This window comes from Barbatula barbatula, assembly GCF_947034865.1.
Source record: "Barbatula barbatula genome assembly, chromosome: 7".
NCBI lineage: Eukaryota > Metazoa > Chordata > Actinopteri > Cypriniformes > Nemacheilidae > Barbatula > Barbatula barbatula.
This window is the reverse complement of record NC_136770.1, coordinates 14,878,721-14,901,300: the sequence shown is the minus strand read 5'-3', so window position 1 is coordinate 14,901,300 and position 22,580 is coordinate 14,878,721. Positions and strand designations below refer to the sequence as shown.

At 38.8% G+C, this 22,580-nt stretch overlaps 1 protein-coding gene across 1 annotated transcript in view; it reads left to right on the top strand.

The window, feature by feature from the left end:
- Nucleotides 1-2,606: 2,606 nt before the first annotated feature.
- atp10a (ATPase phospholipid transporting 10A) overlaps nt 2,607-22,580 on the top strand; it is a gene marked incomplete at its 5' end in the record, with an annotated part of 65,182 nt that continues 45,208 nt past the window's right edge. The window contains 3 exons of the mRNA XM_079461028.1: nt 2,607-3,034; nt 19,008-19,212; nt 19,764-19,849. Coding sequence (XP_079317154.1) covers nt 2,607-3,034; nt 19,008-19,212; nt 19,764-19,849 — 719 coding nt within the window. The remainder of the gene's footprint in view (nt 3,035-19,007; nt 19,213-19,763; nt 19,850-22,580) is intronic.

Sequence of the window (22,580 nt, the reverse complement as noted above, 5' to 3'; positions counted from 1 at the left end):
TCTCTTTTTAATTGCCCCATGCGCACACTGCTGATGAATTACATTTTTGTTCATTAACATTGATGATGTGTAAAATTTAATTAAAATTAAATCAATTAGAGGTGATTTAACAGATGATTTTGGCTGTTAGGAACACCACCGTCTTTATTTTTCTGAGCAGGCCATCTCCAAGTTCTCCGCATTAGTCGGCTAAAACTAGCATGACCAAATCACTGTTGAGGCAATAAAATGCTAACAGCTTTACCACAAGAGGGCAGCTTTAAAGGACATAACCCCGTAACACCATCAATGGCTTAATGTTCTAATTTAACATTTATTTGATGTGCTAAAAGACAATCTGATCTAGGGTTGGCAAGAGCAGCAAATGCAGAATCAGTTTTCATAGCAGCAGACTATCTGGGTTTATTGAAAGAGGTTGCGTCTATCTACAGCTCCAAATCTCAGCAGATTTGCGAGTTCCGGGTCATTTAGCCCTGAGCGCACAGGTCATGGGGAGATCAATCAGGGCCTCGTCCAGCCCACTGTCGCCCTTGATTTGCAGTGCCAACGTCCAGCTGGTGGGTTTGGGGAAAAAATAATGGCTGATTGGACTTATCTTGGCATTGGGGAACAATTCAATTTCAGTGTAATGGACGGGCGAAGAGATCCAGACCCGAGACACTGCAGCATGGAACCAAACAATGGGCTGAAAAACAGTAATGAGACAGGGAGCAATTCCAGGCATTAAAGGGCCAGAAATGTTAAGGTTTTCCCAGATGATCGGAAAATGTGAGCCTCCCCCCTCCAAAATACGAAACATGGGATATACCAGTCAAGTTTCATCGCTGTCTTAATTAAGCTTTCCCCATATTTATTGTACACTGTATATAATGAGTCACATGAATGGAAAGGAAATCAGCTGTATTATTTGGACTACAGAATGTTTGTCCAAAGAACAATTCACACAAATGCCTTGCAATTTCTTACAATTTGAATGAAGTTGAATATAATATAATAAGACATATTCCATTACATGTCAGCAATTTTAGAAGATAGTATATTAGACACTCACCAGGGTCAAGTCAAAATGCTTATATGCTCTCCTACTTGTAAGTCGCTTTGGATAAAAGCGTCTGCCAAATAAATAAATGTAAATGTAAATGACATCAATTCCTGAAAATACTACAGTATATACGCAGATACCTACTGCACATGAGGGCACAACAACAGAAGAAAGATAAAACATTTTGAAGTTCTTCCCGCTCACATTGCAGAGCTGGTACAACGGAACTGTAAAAAACCTATGCCAAACAATCCATCCTTAGTTAAGGCCATAACATTGTACAATTCATTGCTCAATTAACTGCCTTCATGACATGATAAGACCAACATTTTTATTTCATTCCTCAAAACCACTCAATATTTGGCAACACGATATAAACAGTCACTGCAAAGTCGTACTTAGGACAGATGTTCTTTTATAAATAATAGATAACAAGGGAAAACAGATCTGGGAGTTTAATAAACCGCACAAGGCGGCACGTTTGCTTTTACCTAATTGCAGGCTCCCAAGTCACCGCAAAGTTGATGAACTTGTTTGTGGAGGTAATATAAACAGCAGGCACATGAATCTCTACCAAACAAGGGTGTAGGCTATATTTAGCATGAATAATGTGCTGTGGAACGTTTATCGTTTTAATTTTTTATTCTACTGATCTTCGAACGAAGTGGTAAACAATGCTCTAAATGGTGTTTACAACTACAAAATCTGAGCTTGAATGCAAATAAAGAAAAGAACTTTCAAAGAGAATACTATAGACGTATAAACAACAATAAACAACACATTATCAGGATTTTCTTGGGTATTATCAAGATACTGCGTTGAAAGTTATTTGTTAGTGGTTGTGACATCCATTTTTATATTATAACAGCTTATAACCTACCTAATTTACTGCTACTGTTTCTAACATAGTGCATTTGTTGTATATTGTAGCATACGTGTTCAAATTGTTCTTTTTGTATTACATCAGTAACGTGCTTCTACCAAGAAACGGATGATCGGTTTTATTTAAACAATATATATGCTATGCAAAAGTATATAACCGCATATATAAATTAGAATTAAAAGTTCGTAACACTGCAATGTCAAAATACACTTTTATTTGACTTCACTGGTAACGCGTGGCACTTCCAGTAAAAGTGGTTTCTTTGCTCGTAAGGCGGGGCTTTCATGCGTCACATGACGTTGCGCCCGTACCTTCTCGCGATTGGCTCGTTCTCTTAACACGGTCTGCGCAAATTACCGCATCTGTAGTCATGTGGATGGGTTTATAACGGCAATACGAGAAGCACAGGGTCATATCGCGAGATGTATATCTACATTGTGATCGGCCCAGCCTTAAAGCATCTTCATATGCTGAGGGGAAAAAGATGCCGCTGTAAAACTTTCCAGCGGGTTTATCGAGAGTAAAGGAGAGAGTTGACGCGATGGGCGAGAAAGACAAAACGGGGTGAAGAACTTTTCATACAGTGCCTGGTCATTCAGGAGGATCAACATGATAACACAGAAACTATCTTTTATTCGCTGAAGGAAAAGAGACAAAAGTTTGGCGAATTTTGGGCGAAGTATGGCGCGAGAGATTGGAGAGACCAGAGAAGCCAAAAGTACCAAAGTAAAAAAGCACAAGCGAAGGAAAAGCAGAAAGGAGAGCAAAACAAGGATCGTACACGCCAACATTTTGTATGACCACACCAAAGGATCGGATAACCCCAATAGACACTATGCAGACAATAAGATCAAAACCACGAAATACACTCTGCTCTCTTTTCTACCGAAGAACCTCTTCGAGCAGTTCCACCGTTTCGCCAACGTGTATTTTGTTTTCATAGCCTTGCTGAATTTTGTGCCTGTGGTCAATGCTTTTCAACCAGAGTTGGCTCTCGCCCCAGTGGTCTTTATATTATCCGTTACCGCTATCAAAGATTTATGGGAGGATTACAGGCGACACCGATCGGATAAAGAAATCAATCACATGGACTGTCTCGTTTACAGTAGGTAAGTCATTCGTGTTTTCCAGACGATGAGCACGCAGCTTGGTTGAGGTGACTCTCATGCCAGGCCTATCTACCTGTTGGTTGAACGAGCACTTTGGTTAGCTACAAACATGGACGACTGCACATAAGATGCTCAAAGTACTGCAAAGTAATGTTGGACGCGGCTTATCGTGCATAAACGTGCTGTCCAGATTGCATCTCGTCAAGGTTTTGGGAGGCAGCCTCAGTACCTGCTCAGGGAGCTTGGGCTACCTTTTTTACTTGCTGATGCATATTTGTTGTTGGAAATGCTACACATCGCAAGACACTCTCTCAAAAACGTACTGTAGTAGTGATGAAGGTAAAGAGGGAGGACTGTGATCGGATGTAAACACGAGTGAGAGTGGCTGAGGTGCCCGTGCATTCCAGGCCTAAGTGTCACGTATACTATCAATGAATAACAATGCTTTTCAATACAATTATCAGCCACGTTTTTCCTTGTAATAGATTGTTACTCATTAAAGACGTTTTTTAGCATTACGTATATTACGTAACTGTTGTTTATCACGTCAAGTAATCTTTTCATACTTTAGCTGTTGTGTTCGTTTTGACATGAGGGTGAGTAAATGATGACAGAATTGTTATTTTGGATGTCGCCTTAATGCGTTTACTGGGGTCTCTTTTGTTTTAGTCAAGATTAGGAGTGGCATTTGTTGCATGTTGTTTAACTTTTAGCCTTGATGATAAACACAGTGTTCTCACAGGGTGAACCTGCAGGAACAATTTATCATCTCCACCCACTTGAGCCACAGGACCTTAACCAGATAAAAAAAATCACTCTGTACTGGAATGAAGGACATTGTCAGGCTTTCTCCGCTTGTACGGGCGTCTGTCTGTCTTTCATCTGTGTTTTGAGGGCTTCCACTTGTGTTTTTGCTAGAGTCAGTCTGGAGGCTGTTTATTCCTGATGAAAAGCTTCTCTGTCAGCCATGTTCAGACTGTGTATCTGCTCTGTCAAAAGCCACAGTGTTTCTCAGACTCCACAATCTGAGGTAGTGCCGGCCTGCCGGGCTAATGTTGGTCTCAAGGTTGGTCTTAATTGAATTTGCTGAAACGAATGACTATTTTTCTGAAAACCGTTCCGCAAAGCATCCCGGAGTGGCAGCTTATATCATCCGAACTGAACCGGAGTTGACCTTAGACTAAAATTCTTTACTTAGACTGTTATCTTAGTGTTTGTCCATTATGGATCTGTATTTTTGTATTCTCATTTAAGTAAATGAATGATGTGTTTGGAAGAATCAATTTTATTTGTACAATCAATGGATTAGTATTTTCCAGCATCTCTCCACTATATTTGACAGGATGTTTTTCACGTGTGCATGACATCCAGGCGTTGCACTCTAGCTACAAACAAAAATTGCAAGTGTCTTGTTGCCTGATGTTATGCAAATAACTCTTAAAAGGAGACACTTTATAATATATGATTAGTGCCTGGAAATGGAGAGGATTAAAGTTATGGATATAAATACAATTAGTCAACGTTCTTCTGTTCGGATGATTTTGTTCAGTGTCATACTGAACTTGAAATTCTTATTTTTAAAGAGTAAATATTCCTCGGCTCACAAGCTACAATGTTTGGAGAGAAGAGTGATATTTTCGCGGGCAGTCCTTGCAAAACGTAGGCGGGGACAATAGTGACGTAAATCCGTGGCGGTTTGCGAATCTGACTAGGGCACCACTTGTTTGCGTGATTAGGAGTCGATTCCCTTTTTCCAAGCCAATAACTTTATTCATTCACCTTCTTCTTTACAACTTCTTAGACTGGCAACATTACATATTGCATGAAATGTTATTTACATGATCTCATAATATGTACTCCAAGATGTTAGGCATCTTGTTTCATCCACATATCCAGCCATTAAATATGTAAGCAATAAGGTATAAGAGTCTGTGCTTTATTGTGAATAAATCATGTGAAGCAGAGTGCCTGCAAGCCCTTCAGTTGTGATTTATTAACAATAAAGCACTAGTTATTGCTCTTATAAAATGAGTATCTTATTGCTTTTTATAAAACTTTTACAACACACAAATTCATGCTGAAAACAAATTATCAATGCAACTTTAATGAAGTAATATCACTTTTTTCTGCTGAAAAGGTGATCTCTGATTGACAGTACAGAGTGTTGTACAGAAACAGTAACAGAATGTTTCGTTTACGTTGCTATGGGTGCGTATTGTTCTGTCTAGTGGTGCACCGAAATGAAAATTCTGGGCCGAAACCGTTACCGAAGTTTCTGGATGAACTTGGCCGAAAACCGAAAAAAGACTTATACATTTTTAAGAAGATAGTTTTTATATAATTGTTTGTATTATTACACGCACTAAAACCACAAAAATGAAAGAGAACATATTTTAAAACAATACTAATAAATATATAAATCTTCCTTGGTCATTGCAACACAATCAAATGTACTTTTGTATAACAATCAAACATTCTTGTTCTAGAATTATTATACTGTATGCGCATAGCAGTTTTAGCTTTAGTCAAACCCAGCAGCTCTTGCTTTTACAAGAAGCATAGCCGTAATTTGCAGGTGGGACATGTCCCCACCACTTTTTGGAAGAAATAAAGAAATGCTTTCGGAAGGTTTGTATTGTTTAGGGGCCATTAACATCTAAACTCCGTGGAAAAACCCAGGGTGGGTTGCTTTCTCACCATCTCCCGTTGCTCACACTTGTAGGTTATATTTGCAGAAGATGGAGAGCCACGACTTCAGAAACGCGGCCTGTATAAAAATGCGTGCATCCAGTGTCCAAGCTCACAAACGCGTAAACCAAGAGACCAATTTGGAGTCGACGTCACGGTTACGTCACTTCCACCTGCGCGCGCATCACTGTGGCCATGAACAAACCATGAACATGTGAAACAGGCAAGACATCTTCTCCAAAAAAATGTTGTGTTGTGCTTTTGGGTGTCAAAATAGGAATGCCAAAAATGATGGGCTTAATTTTTTATAGAATACCGTCATCAAAGACGTCATTCCAAGCTTAAAGTAGACGTTTATGGTTGCAAGTCATTAAACGGATAGACTGAACTGACGAAGTCATTCAGAAGTCTCGTCTCTGCAGTGTTCATTTCAGAATGTAGTTGTTTGTCTTATAGCCCACGTCTTGTATAGCTGCGTTTTTTATCCTTGCAGCGGGCTAGGCAGCACTTCGGTTCGTAATACACAAAACTCATTAGACAAATCCTGATATTCAATGTCCTAGAGATGACCACAAAGTACAAAATTGTGTGCGTAAGGAGATTTGTATGCCTTGAGTTTACTTTGGTATAGACACTGGGTTTTTCCACCAGGTACATGAAGATGTCTGGCCACTGTACATTTGGCCATTTAGTTCAAATCTCCTGACAGTGCGTACGGGTCAGGAAACCTCACCCCGTTGCTAAGGGGTAAGTTTATTAATATAAGATAACCGGTCCTCTGTTGGCAAACTGTTAAAACAACTGGAGAAGGCGTCTGGACAATCCATCTTTCTAAACTGTCAAATTTGATTTTAACAGGGAAGTTGAGACTTTCTGCCACCAGTTAGGCTCCACCCACAGAATCGCCTCGCGCAGTTTTTGCTAACAAAAAATTGGTCTATGAACAAGTGACATTTTAAGTCATAGGAATAAACTGTTTAGCCAAGTGATCTTCCCCATATGACACTTTGGGAACCAGATACTGTGAGAGCTGGAGTTGAAAAGCGGAGTAGCCAATGGATGGACAGCCCACTTCTGTATAAATAAATATTCCCAACAAGTTATTACAGAAACCATTTAAGTATTTAACAAGTATTGTTTTTGTCATCTCTGATAAAACAAAAAATAGAAAAAGACATAAAAACTGCATTTAAACCTGCGCAGAGCAAAATCATACAAACAGAACATAAAAAAAACAAACAAAACGCAATGTATATTGACAGTCTGTGCTAAATGGTTATCTTGTTTATTAGTTTTACATTTTCTTAAGAAAAACAAGCATATAGGCCTATTTTACTCTGGTGAAAGTTCCTTAGCCGGTTAACAAGCCGACAGCGGAGAAAATGCGCTGCTCTTCTAACTCTCGGTAACTAAACCCAGATCTGACAAGAATATCTGGCTTTATTATTTATGATGTTGATCACCACCCCACATAAATCAGGGCTGGAGACTGCGACTAATGGTCGCATTTTGCAACAATTTTAACTGCCAGTGCGACCAGTTTTTCTTAATGGTCACACCGGTGTGGCTGCCAAACTGATCGATAAATAATTTATGCTTAATATAAATTCAATGCGCAAAAAAGCACGTGAATGCACGCACAGATTCCAGAAAATCACTGGCAGTGTAAATGAACAAAATCGAAAAAATTCCTGGACACATTATCTGTGTATTTCCCCGGATCTCTGCATGAAATGGGCTGTAAATGTACACAGATTTGGACAAATAATGTAAATAAGCAAAATCTGAGAACCTCTTGTGCAAAACGTGATAAACCATCTTATAAAAGTCTATATAAAGTCTTATAAAAGAATGTAAGTTTTCCTTACATTCTAAATCATAGGCCTAAACATCTTGCAGACATCTAGATGTATGACTTTTGACAAGAAATGTCTCAGAGACATTTTGCAGATGAGCTATCAAATACGTTTATATATATACGTCTTCATGTGTGCACTATCAGTGTACAACAATACACTGTTACAATAAATGTATTAACTTATTTTACAATGTTCCTATTATTTTGTGTGAGTTAGGTTTGTAGTGCTTACAACTAGGTTTATAAAACAATTGAAGTCAATAGAATGTTATTTCTGTATTTAGATTGCTAGGTAAACTTGCTAGATGTGTGTGGAGGACAACATCTGCCCCTGGCATTTAGACATTTATGTTAAGGATGTAGCTGCTGCCTAGATTTATTATCTGCACTTTCTCTTTGTTAGGAATGTCTCCTCAGCCATGTTTTTACTACATCAATATAGAAGTTTGTCAACGCTTCTTTCTGATCTGCGGTGAACAAGTTCATGTAGTCATCTTGTTCAAATAGTGAGAGCTATTTTGAGGACACCTACGCGTTGAGTTCCTGTTTAGCTTCGGGGTAAATGCAACTTGGAGGCAAATCAATGATTTGTTAATGTTGCAGGGTCTCCGAGATGTCAGCACTCAAGGCAGATAAGTTCTGTCAGATCAGTATACACACTCTTCCTGAGTCGTTCTATAGAATGACTGAAAAATGAATGTGCTTTTCATGAAGCAGAGCTTTAGACTGCGACCAAAATGTTCGCAAATGCGATCGTCTTTTGTAACATGCGAGGTAAAATTTCACAGGGTAGCATTTTTGCCTTGCCAAAGATTTATTTTAACATTTAATGTGATTTATGAGTGGATTACACACTTTTGATAAGTGCAGGATGGAGCGAGCAGAGAGCTTGTGCACAAACTGCGTGTGTTTGACTTCATTCGGTGTTTGGCAGTCCGAAAGGTATAAAAGCATAGTGGGACAGACTGCGCCTTTTCTTTTAAAACGCTCTCACAGAACATTGATGTCATATTCCGATCGTTCTGCGCAGCATTCGCTGAACTCTCTCTCTCTCCCCCTCACACTTGAATCAAAAGCAAGGTCGGAAGACAGAATCCATGTTTCACGTGGTGCATTCTGAGAATATTTTTACCTGAATTACAGCCTGGTGTGAATGTGCTCAAAAACATGTGGCCTTTTATTCCATGAAAAGTGTTCCGCTCATGCAGCTGAAGGAAAAATCCTGTCCAGTAATGACTCATGAGTTGTTTCAACAAAATGAATCGGTTCAAATGTGTCAAACACTGAACTCGCAGACGCACTGTCATCAAACCCATCAAATCAGTCACTCAAAACACCTTAGAACACAGGCGTGCAAAGAGGGCAATAAAGGAGGATTGAGAAGAGCGACAGGTTATATTTGTGTCAGATCATTTCACAGCCAATATATAACTTGAATATAAAACTAAATAAAAACAACTGTATAAAATAACAAATACACAATTTTCTTTGCATCTATTATGGATTTATTGGGCCCGCAAGTGTTCAAGCGCAAATATGAAATGGTCTATAGCCGAATATTTTAAGACAAATGAACAGAACGATTCATCAACTGAGGTCATTATGATTAGCATGAATTTATAGCACTGTGAAGTAGTAAAGTCAGCGTGGTTTTATTCTGGAAACTTGGAAGCCTTCAAAATCTTGTTCTGTCACCTTCCTGACAATTTGACATGGCCTGCTGTGAGTTTGAGATTAATATAAAATGTAACTCATAATGCAGGTAGTTTTTCAAGACAGACAGAGGGATCAGGAAAACAATAGAAATGTCTAGAAACAGCTTGCGTCCCCTCCTTTCCTGTTTTTGGTGTGCAGCAGCTGGATCAAAAGTCCTTCTATTGTGTTGTTCTTTGAAAAAGCGCAGTTTTTTTCTTTAAAAAAAAAATATATATATATATAAAGCGCAGCATGAAATGCCAGCTCTCACAACAAAACTTTTCATAATCTGTGTACAGTATGGAATTCCATTTTCAATTTTGAGATTTGAATATTCTTTAGTCGCTTGAATATAAAACGCCTGTGAGTGAACATCATGAACGTCATTATTTAGTTAATCTGGAAGAGAAGACAAATGCAGAAGAAGTTTGTACAATTTAAATTCAGTGAGGACAAGACAAAGGCAGTGTACAAAATGCGATTTGAAACAAGCCTACCACAATAGCACATAAGTAAGAAAAAACAGACAAGTTCTGTAAGTAGTATGCCTGTAAAAAATGATACTTTGGGATTTCTTATGTGTTCAACTTTTATGTGCTTGTTGCGCTGATCTGCTTATGTTATCAAAACAACACGAGAGCAATTAATGAAAGATGCTTTGCGCCGTTCGGTCTGTGCATCTGCATGATCTGACAATCCTTATATTTGAAGCATGTTTGGGACCCAGTAAGAACACAGGTTGGATGTCACTACGTCTCACGTATCCAAAGCTTTTTTCTTGGGTAACAGCTGAAGCTGAATGAGGAATTTAAACCATGACATGCCCGTCATGATCATAACATTTGTGTAAATGACCTTAAAACAGAAACTAAACGAAAAATGTATTTGCCATCAAAAGCAAAACTGTGTCATTTGAATGTGAGGCACGCCGCTTCTGGCTCGCACTGTTCTGTAGTTTATGAAAAGTTTATTAATTTTCAACGTGTCACGTGTCCATATTGTACCAAGATGAAGTCGATTGGATGAACAGTTCTCGTAAAAATGCAAAAAGACTGATAGACAGAGATTCCTGCTTTATTAGAGAGAAGATAATGTTCTGCCCCCTCCCCTCCAAAAATGGGATTCGGACCAGCCCTAGTGTACAGTATGACACAAGTTTCCTAAGGATTTTGATATCGATTTGTTTCCTTCGGCCACAATTCTGGGAGACGGAATTTTAGGATTTTGAGCTTTCGCAGGGTGAGATGGTTCACCTCGGATGCAAGCTTGTAAATTTCTGCTATGCTTCTGAATGTGATAGCCAGAGGCCTTGGCTGTTGTCTGACGGTTGCATGTTTTGGTCATGATTATCAAGCATGATCATTGTTCAAACCATCAAGTGTTGGACAGCATTTAGTTATAAGACAACATTTCATAAATTTACTCAACACCTGTTGGTTTTTCAATAGTTGTTGCAGTAGCCATTGTGTTTATTGAAGGAACATTTTGGCATACCACATTTTAATGAGAGTAAAATCCCTGAGGTCCACTTTGCCAAGGTTCACCAAGGTTTTCTGCACTAAAACAGTCAAACTTTACGCTTGCTTTTCATCCAGAGTTTACCAGCTCATGTGCTATGAAAACTGAAAATGTTTCCTCTTCTTTGTTAATGTCCTTGTTGTATATGATAGCATGGCTTTCCTGAACCTGTTCTCCTGGTTGGGGGGTTTACTGTAATGTCCAGTATTGGCACTGACCCATGCTTTATTCAGACATTTTTGTAAATCCTAAATTACACGTAATAGCTCATCCTCAGGGTGTATGTGCTGTAACTGCTTGAGCATGAATCAAACCATTTCACAGCTTTAGTGTCATTATTTAAGGCCATACCCTTTTATACACACACACACGCAGTTCAACGCTCTATTTAAGATACAAAATCTAATTTGACTCAATCTTAAATTATGGATCTGATGAGTTCTATTTCAATGAGTCATTACACGGACACTGAGAAGGGCAGATAACTTATAAATAAGGAAAATTTGTAGTTATTACAAACTAAAATCAACACAATATATACAATATACATATATATAGACATAGTGAGGAAAATAAGTATTTGAACACCCTGCTATTTTGGAAGTTCTCCCACTTAGAAATCATGGAGGGGTACGAGAGACATAATCTAAAAAAAATCCAGAAATCACATTGGATGATTTTTTCACTATTTATTTGTATGATACAGCTGCAAATAAGTATTTGAACACCTATCTATCAGCTAGAATTCTGACCCTCAGAGACCTGTTAGTCTGCCTTTAAAATGTCCACCTCCACTCCATTTATTATCCTAAATTAGATGCACCTGTTTGAGGTCGTTAGCTTCATAAAGACACCTGTCCACCCCATACAATCAGTAAGAATCCAACTCCTAACATGGCCAAGACCAAAGAGCTGTCCAAAGACACTAGAGACAAAATTGCACACCTCCACAACGCTGGAAAGGGCTACAGGGAAATTGCCAAGTAGCTTGGTGAAAAAAGGTCCACTGTTGGAGCAATCATTAGAAAATGGAAGAAGCTAAACATGACTGTCAATCTCCCTCGGACTGGGGCTCCATGCAAGATCTCACCTCGTGGGGTCTCAATGATCCTAAGAAAGGTGAGAAATCAGCCCAGAACTACACGGGAGGAGCTGGTCAATGACCTGAAAAGAGCTGGGGTAACCGTTTCCAAGGTTACTGTTGGTAATACACTAAGACGTCATGGTTTGAAATCATGCATGGCACGGAAGGTTCCCCTGCTTAAATCAGCACATGTCCAGGCCCGTCTTAAGTTTGCCAATGACCATTTGGATGATCCAGAGGAGTCATGGGAGAAAGTCATGTGGTCAGATGAGACCAAAATAGAACTTTTTGGTCATAATGCCACTAAACGCGTTTGGAGGAAGAAGAATGATGAGTACCATCCCAAGAACACCATCCCTACTGTGAAGCATGGGGGTGGTGTCATCATGCTTTAGGGGTGTTTGTCTGCACATGGGACAGGGCGGCTGCACTGTATTTAGGAGAGGATGACCGGGGCCATGTATTGCAAGATTTTGGGTAACAACCCCCTCAGTTAGACCATTGAAGATGGGTCGAGGCTGGGTCTTCCAACAGGACAATGACCCGAAGCACACAGCCAGGATAACCAAGGAGTTGCTCTGTAAAAAGCATTTCAAGGTTCTGGCGTGGCCTAGCCAGTCTCCAGACCTAAAACCAATAGAGAATCTTTGGAGGGAGCTCAAACTCCTTGTTTCTCAGCGACAGGCCAGAAACCTGACTGATCTTGAAGATCTGTGTGGAGGAGTGGGCCAAAATCCTTCCTGCAGTGTGTGCAAACCTGGTGAAAAACTACAGGAAACGTTTGACCTCTGTAAATGCAAACAAAGGCCACTGTACCAAATTCTGATATTCTGTAGGTTTTTTCCAAATTTTAAGGTGGAATAAACAAAATAGTCTGCAGTAGAGCCCAACCGATATGGATTTTTGGGGGCCGATGCCGATATTAACTTGAAAAGAGCCGATTTATAAGCCGATATTTTGATTTTGAAAATAAACTGGATATTAGACCCATTTCCTATAAACTGCACTTACAAAACATTCAATAGCAAAATATCTGCCTGTTCTAGGTATGTGGGCTGTATAAACCATTTTCCAGAAGGGATGTTAAAAAAAAGCCTTAGATTACAGTCTCAATGACTAAACAATTGCACATCTAAAGTATATATTTTTCAATGATCACAAAACAGTCTGCTTTTAAACATTAAACACTTATATTTACTTCCAGTTGAAGCTGGTTTTAACAGTGTGTACTGTAAATAAATTATAAGTTAAAGTAAAAGAGCTATACCAAACAATGTTTTTCTCATGTTTTATAGGGCGTTATAAACGCCGATGCCGATTTAAATGCCATTAGCTCATATCGGCCGATAATATCGGCCGGCCGATATATCGGTCGGGCTCTAGTCTGCAGATTCCGTATGGCCCTATTATGATTGAAAATAACTTTCAAAGTGTGGGCAAAACCTATGAGAGTGAACACACAACAGGATAACTAAAAGTATGTGATTTAAAAAGTTGATGTTATGTGGCTCTTAAAAAATTATTTGGGCCTGCTTTTTCCCCTATAGGAGCCAATTGCTCTTTAAAGGGGTCATATTGGATGGCTAAAACGAACATTATTGTATTTGGTGGAATATAGTGTGTTTAGGCAGTTAACGGTTAAAAAAACACTTTAGTTTTCACATAGTGTTCATTACTGTTGCTGCTCTGTGCCCCACCTTTCTGAAACGCCTCGATTTTTAACAAAGCTCATCGTTGTGAAAAGCGCAGTGTGTTCTGATTGGCCGATTACCTCAAGCATGTGGCGGAAATGTAACAACCCTTATCATATTCAGAACATCAGCCTTCAAAGCATATTGATAGCTGATAATGTCACCGCTACCCTGTGAGTTCAAGCCTGAATATGATCCAGAAAATGCATTTGACCAAGCGGATTAATCAACTTTGCCAGCAGAGCGTAATAGATCGTTTTTTATTTGTAAAAACTATTATGTTTAACAGTTAGCTAATTATAGCTAACATCTTGAGCTGCATTTGACGCTTTGTCTCCACGCACACGCCAAAGTAAATAAAACGTTTTATAACAAGGCATTTGTTGCATTGGACATGGTTATCGAATATAATGACTTGTATTGCCTTTTTCGTGAAGCATCACGATGCAGGGGAAAACACCCAGAGGATACGAGTCTGAATCTAGCTCCCGATGGATTCAGCCTCATAAATATAAAACAATTTCTGCTTTTGTGATCGTAGGACCGACAAAAAGCTTACGTTTAAATATAGTCAGTTGCAAATTCTTTAATAATGAAAACCTATTTACAGGCTTTGAGCGAGAAGCGCCAGACTGTCCTTACAAAGTTAGATTTGAAACAGCACTTGTGCACAACAACCAGGTGTTAATGTGCTGCACGCACTCAGATTTTTGAGTTGTGCTGTTTTGGAACCGTGTTAACCATAAAACTAACCACCGATTTCTTATTTTGTCCTGGTTTGGAAGACCTAACTAAGTCGTTTTTCATTTGTAATGAAACACACAGTGTCTATACGACATGGCGGCAGCAATAACAACACCACTACAGCGGGAAAAGACACTTCTTCTTTCTTTGTGTTTACATTTTGGGCGGTGTCCTTCAATGCTTCTCACGAACTGACATAGAACTGTGGGGCTGTGCTTAAACAAGGCATTTTGGGCAGCCTCCGCATTTAAATAAAACATCTCTTTTGATTTGAGCCTTTACTCAATTTTACGTGTCGAATATACGCACAACGATACAGAAAAACACGAAATCGCGTTTAATTGAACCACTGACACATTTCCAGAATTGTTTTTGTGTTCCCTTAATGGTTAATGGTTTTCAACATGACGATGATTAGTTTTTGAGGGGCTGGTGAACCATCCCTGTAAGGAGAATTTCTAAAGATGAAGACCATGTTCACTTCACACTGCCTCCAAAATCGGATTGTTTTTGCTCATACGGGTCCCAGATTTGTTTCTTGCTAGACAGTGTGAACAACACAAACCACATGGAATCCGATCTTTTTTATTCTGATTCGAGCCACTTCGATGTGTGATTCTAAATAAGGTTTTTGGGGTTTTGATGTTTCGCAATGCAAGCTGAGTCTGAACAGTCTGAATACCAGAATGTATGCAACTTCTATGTCATTGTAGATCCACATGCGTGTGTGCTGCCGTGTGTGATGTGTTATGGTTCTTTTGTGCATACAATTCAGTTTATGACTATGCAAAGTAAAAAAAAATTATGAATAATGTGAGCAAAAAAATCTAATCTGAACAGTAAATCGGAAATTGAGCATTAAGGCTGGCAATGTTAACGTAGTCTAACGTTAAATCAAGATCTAGTCTGAATTTAACATGTTACGTAATATTTTCTTGTTTCCCCTTTTCTACCTTCTGTCCATCTTTCAAAGCTTAGACATTTACAAGCCTCCCCCAAAGGCTTCCACAGTTTTTTTAGAATGACCAGAGTTGTTTACAAGATAAACTAGATTGTGAATTGGGAAGTGCAATCATAGGACACCATCAGTGCAACATCCTCATGACCACCTGTGTCTGTATCTTGTTTTTTATATAATCGCAGATGCTGTAGAGTTGTTTTATATTTTTTATATGCTGTACAGATGCTGCTGTATGATTATGATTACAAATGGCCTCATCCACAGCACGTTTATACTTGCATGAGGGTCCACTGTACCGCAAGTCACCTCTGACTGACACGCATGACGCATCTCTCATATTCACTGACTGCACATGCGCGCACACGCATCATATACTGTCCAGACAAAAAGGTGCACTGTTGTTCATGTCTCGTGCCGCCGTCTACTCGGGGTATATATGCTAACAGTGATGCTAAATTCTGACACATGCTAAACTTAAGTCATTGACTCTAACAACAAACGTAAAATTCCATTCAACATGGTTGCCATTTTATGTTAAGACTTTGTTCATTTCACTTATGTCACATGTAAAATGACATTCAACATGACTTCTTCTATAAAATATATTTAAAAAAAATCAACGTGTGTGTATATATATATATATATATAACAACACAAAACATGTGATGATACATGTAAATCATAATAAATCGGCAGGTTTCATTTATAAGAAATTCGGAAACTGGAATCGGCAAGAAAATTGCAACCAGTGAATCTCTAGATTTAATAGCCACAAGTCTCATTTGCTTTTGTCTTGAAACATAAGTATGGATATTCTGTCACTTCTTTTCAGACTGCCAACAGGTTTCACAAACCTTTTTTCAACCTTGTGGTATACCACCACTTTCCCCACCCCCTTTAAACCACGGTGAATTTGTTCTTCCTCTAGTTTGTACTCACCTCTTGAAGAGGTCGCTTTACTTTCCCGCATGGCATTTAAAAAAGCGCCCTTGTGGAAAGGTGGGAAAAGAAACAGAGGGAAGGTTTGTTTCCCAGGCGCCTTAAGAGTCCCAGACTCCCTGCAGTCATGTTTGCTAAAGCCCTGTAATATTATTTTTTGTCCTCCCGAAGAAGCCTTCACGTTTCCCGTCATGTAAAGCCAGCTCTATGAATGCTACACTACCCTCCCAGTTGTCAACACACCACAAATGTGTCTATTTATTGTTTAGTTCTATGTGTAGTTTGTATGGTGCTTATGAAATATGAATAGTGAATAGAAAAATGGAGTTGTGAGAAAAAAACCTAAAGTCTAAAGGCCCATTCTCAAATGCCAGAACTAGGGGTGTAACGATTCATATTACTCGCGGTTCAGTTTGTGTCACGGTTTTTGTGTCAAGGTTTCGGTTCAGTTTGTGCTATGTTCAGAGAAAAGGGACCACTGACAAATAAAAATAAGATCAAATAAAGCTACAAGTAACTGCACCAATAAAATATAAAGAACAAAGCAGAAGATAAAATAAGATACTGTATATAAACCTATTAAGGTATAGAAATGGATTCAAGTAATCAAATACAACATAACATTGCATAAGTACAAATTAAATAAAGGTGAATCATAAGTGAAGATACAGAAGCTATTGAGTCACAAGCAGTGAGTGAGTTCCTTGACTTTAACAGACAGCTGGTGGTCTATGCTGCTGTCGCTTTAAGAGGAACGCAACGTTCCAGTACACAGATACTGTACACTTGCGTTGTTTAGTCCATTTACCTGCCATGTTTTTTAGGATACTCGATAGAGCTGCAACTAACGATTATTTTAATAATCGACAAATCTGTCGATTATTTGTTCGATTAATCGATGAATCGGATAAAATGTAAAGGCAGTAATTTCCAACCTTTTATTGAAAAATAGAACTGACAGTGCAAAACATATTTCAAAAGCTTTATTATTACTTATTATATTATTATTTCAGCTTGCTCTGGTGTACATGATGCATTTCCCATCAAGAAGCCTCTCATGGTTTGCTGTTTTTTTCTGGAATCAAAAAGATAGTATTAGTATGTGTAATAGCACAAATTACTTTAACTTTAATACATAGCCACTAGTTGTGTGAAGGCAAGTAACACAAAGAGCAATTACAGATAAGACATACATACATACATACATATCATCATAAGAATAAAAATTTACAATTTAAAATATTACAAATTAAAATTAATCGTTTTCTATTTCAATATATCTCAGTATTGCAGTTTTTACTGTCATTTAGATCAAATAAATGTAGCCTTGCTGAGAATTTATACAGGACAACATATTAAAATATTAATTGGCAAAAAGAGTCAAGGGAATAAAAACGTGTCTTTTGTCTTGCTAACTATATAACGTTACCACCCCTGCTTTAGCCTACTACTGTTATTAACGAGCTAACGCTAACTTGTCATGCTTATTAAGCTGGATAACGAGTAAACACCAGCACCAGAAAACCTACTCATTTTACTTCAAAACGGAAAAAAAGTAGTAATTTGTAGTGACTGCTGTTGAACTCCCTTCCTCATCAAGGACTCTAACATGTTTACGTTTTAGGTGCTGTATCATCACCGTGGTGCTCCCGTGCCAGGGCATGTCGCTTTTGCATATCGTGCAATGAACACACTTTTTCGATTTATTTAGGGTGAAATATTCCCATACCTTGGATGATTTAGGTCGTATTGATTCATCTGCCTCAGCCATGGTTCAGAATAATGTTACGAGTCTCTCTGATGGTCTTTCCTCTACCTCCGCTCTCCGCTATGCTGCGCGGCGCGCTCAACTTTGTTTTTATACTCAAACATGTGGCGTAATAGTCGCGCGACACAACGAATCGGTAATGAAATTCGTTGCCAACAATTTTAATTATCGAATTTTATCGATTCGTTGTTGCAGCCCTAATACTCGACAAGATGGGCATGTTGATCAACTCCACATTTGCGCCATGTCTGAGACTTTCCTTGTGCAAGTTTTCTTGTGCATAATCTTGCACTTAAATGTTTAAATTGGCAAGGCTTGAATGAGTTTAGTTTAAACAGCATCATGTGCTGTTCAGGTCTCACCTGCACTCGCGCACTCACAACACCCGGGTGATAAAAGCATACGTCAATCGTATTGTAATTTCTCTACGTTATTTGATTTGTTTTAGGTATTAAATGTGTATCCATCGACAAACATACATTAGCTGAACTTTGTCAGTATGTTTTGCGCATTATAATTTTTAACAAACCATATGTAACAGGATTCAATAAGAGGAAGGAAGGAGGCGGGAACCAGCGAACGTAAAACAAGCTTTTAATTAAATAAACAAACCATAAAACTCAACAAACTCCAGTGCTGGTCCTCTTTCGTCATACAATCCTGTCGCTCGACCTTTTATGCTCCCGAAGCTCCTCCGTGAGAGATTCAAGAATGGTGCATGCACAGCTGACACTCGTTGTCACTCACGTGCCCGGCCTCGCACCTTTCCCTCATGGCTCTCGTCCCGCCCTGCTCGCCACACCGTATTATAAATGCGTCGTCAGATTTAAGATGAACTGCGGTCCATGCATGTGCCGAACCATTGGTGAAGAACCATTCTGTTCCGTTACACCCCTAGCCAGAACATAAGAAAAAGATCATTTGAAGAATATTGGTAGCCAAACAGCGACAGTACCCATTTCGTATTATGTTTACAGAATACCATGTATTATCACTATGGTTCTAATGGTTTTTGTGCTCTATGTAGGAATGAAAAGAAGTATGTGGAGAAATACTGGAAGGAGGTTCGGGTGGGAGACTTCATCCGTCTGCGCTGCAATGAGATTCTGCCTGCTGACGTTCTGCTGCTCAGCTCCAGTGACCCGGACCGCCTGTGTCAAATCGAGACGGCCACACTGGATGGAGAGACCAACCTTAAACAGAGGCAGGTGGTGCGCAGCTTCATCGACCTGGTGAGTTCTTAGTAATGCAGAGCATTTGCTGTGAAACCCAACAGGGCTGGTAAAGAACTAAATAGAAGCATCTTGGTGTCCAGAATTGTTAATATGATGGTACTGCTTTTCCTGTATGTATTCAGCTGGTCTGCGTTTGCCCACGAAGATAAGAGTCATTTCACACCAGTTGCCAAAGTCAAATATTTATTTGCTTCAGTTCCTCTCACCCTGAATTCTGACAATTGAATTTAAGGACACAATTCACCCAAAAATAAGAATGCAGTAATACTCATTCTTAAGTGAAGAACAATGGAACGGTTAAACACATAGAAACACAAAAGAATAAATAAAACACATTAGAACAAAGTGGTTTTTCCATTGAATGAAAGTCGATGGTACCCAGTGGCTATCAATCATCAAAACATTCAAGTCTGTACAACCGTATGGACTATTCCAAGTTGTCTAAAGCTTTTTTGAGAAACAGACTTACATTTCTATTGTTATAAGTTGCCCATGCATGTATTAGACACGTAAAATTGCAAATGGTCATATTTTTGTGTTTGTTGCAGGACTGCGAGTTTGATCCCTTAAAATACAACAGTGTTATTGAATGTGAGAAGCCCAACAACGACCTGAACAGATTTCGAGGATACATGTAAGTGCAATGCAGTCATTTATTTTTGTACATTTATTTAGCAAAACTAATTATTCAAAGAAAGATCTTTGTCATGGAAATGTTGCCCCTAAAGGCAATAGTTCCCCCCAAAATAAAAATCTGCCATCATTATTTACCCTCATGTTGTTCAAGACATATATGACTATTTCTTTCTGTGGAACACAAAAGATGATATTTTGAGAAATGGCTCGGTGGTTTTGTGTTTATTCAATGGAAGTCAATGGGTGCCAGTGGTGTTTGGTAACTAGTGTTCGTCAAAATATATTTTGTGTGGTGTAGAAGAAATAACCTCATAGACGTTTGGATGGAATGACACAAAGGTCAGCGAATAATAAAATAATTTACATTTTTGGCTGCACTATCGCTTTAAATTTTTATTGGCAACCTTCAAGGTCAGATGAAGTAGTCCTATTTAATTTAATTGAAATTTGCCCAGTAAGTTATTTCTGTCAAAGCAATATTTTTTTTCATCATTCAATCATCTTGGCTGCTGTTATTTATTATCATCATTCTAGTTGATGATGACAAATTTGCCAAGTTTGTGTTAGAGTGTACTGGCATCACGACATTGGAAGCTGATGATTTGTAATAATTCCCATGATGTAAAAATAAGTATATTCATTTACATTCTCTGCAGAAATAAAAAAATTTAGTTTTGATATACACATACTTCTAATGAGCTGTCAATAGAAAAATATACGTTTTCATCCATGTGATATATTTACGACTACCATCAGGGCCTTGAACACTCAAAGTTTGACCTCTTTAAAAATGAAATGCAAAATAATATAAACATTTCAACAAAGTTCTGTAGGTTTAAGTTATGGATTTAATGTCTTAAATTCTGACTAAAGCACACAGGCTCACGATTAGCATAGTATTTCTGACAGGATGGCTGTAACAGTAGTTCCAGTATCTTAACATTGTAAATCACTTTGCATCTGCTAAATGCGGTAATGTAGTTCTACAGCTTATGCACAGTAGTTGAGTTTGAGTCCAGTCAGGCTTGTCTTGGTTGAAGTATATGTCTGGTGTTTAGATAGTAATGACAGTCGGGCCAGCGAGTCAGCTGACACAAAACAGAATAATTATGACATTTATTTCCCGGTTGATGGAGAACAGATGCTCTTGGTGTGCTGCCAGTGTTTTTTGCCAAGTTACCACAGAGTGGCTTACAGGAGCAAAAGGGAGAACATAATGATGAGGGTCAGGGACTGAGTCTTGTTGAAACAGTGGCTTATTACATTAAGTTATTAGCCCAGCTGGCAAATGCGTGTAGTGAACGCTATCAAAGAGGTGGATTTTACAGTTACCTTGACGGTGTTCTTGATACTGTTTTTGGAGTCGCTCGAGGTAAATATTACTTCATAATTGATAGAAGTCATATGGACATGATTTATAACCTCGGGTGCCATTTATTTAACATTCAATGCACAGATGCAAGCAACATCATGTCGTCAAGAGCAGCGCGTATTACTTATTTTGTATTGGCTTTGTGAACTATCTTTTTTATGAAAGCTGTTTTTTCTTTTTGAGCTCTTAATAACTCTTTTGACACCAGTCCCGCACGTTATTTTCTCAATCCTGCATCCTGTTTTAAAACCTAAACCAAAACGTCAGATGCTCAAGCGCTTTGCTTTCAATGACCACGCATCCTTTGTATAAGGAGAGACTTAGGAAGGTGCACCTTTCAGAAAACGTAGACAAATAAACATCATTTTAGATGTTTAATTACGACTCGGAGCATTGGGATTGCGAGACGATGTCAATGTACTTATTTTTATGAGTAACACCATTATGCCAGCAGCACGGGTCTCATTTGCATGTTAGGGTCACCTAGGTCATACGTCATAGGATTAGCTGCTGCTCCATAGGTGTCATGTGGTGCACTTGAGAAACTTGTGCAGCCCAAAAGACTGAAGAAATAAATTTTGACCAGCAGATTGTGGCTGGTGTGACAGCCTTGCTCTTGTTCTTGTCAGAGTGTACCAGAATGCATATTTTACATGTTAAACACACAAAATGTTTCTTATAGGAAGGATGCCCCAGGCCCATCACACCGCGATACTTTAAAGTGTGCATAATAATAGGGTGATGGAGACAAAGCTAGTGTGTTGCTTTAATTAAATATAGCTCCTAGATATGCTTGTTTTGGTTTAGTATTGCTAAATACGCTCAAAACATTAATTGTTTGTTTTGCTTCAGAAGACAAATATGAACCCACTTGAGTCTTTTGGATTACTTTAATGATGGATGGGGGTGCTATTCAGAGTCCCATATACACAGATAACATGATGGCAATTTAATATAAAGTTATTTGTCTGTGGGTGAATTATTCCTTTAAGTTAAATCAAGACTGAAATTGAACCAAATGAGATGCCGCTCTTGTTGATATATCCTCTGGCAAAGAGATGCAATTTATTAGGGCCCGAGCACGAAAGAGCAAGCCACCGGCTTGCTCTGCAGTGCAGAGCCCTATTGTTTCTGTGTTGTTTATTATTATTATTATTAGGGCCCGAGCACGAAAGAGCAAGCCACCGGCTTGCTCTGCAGTGCAGAGCCCTATTGTTTCTGTGTTGTTTATTATTATTATTAGGGCCCGAGCACGAAAGAGCAAGCCACCGGCTTGCTCTGCAGTGCAGAGCCCTATTGTTTCTGTGTTGTTTATTATTAGGGCCCGAGCACGAAAGAGCAAGCCACCGGCTTGCTC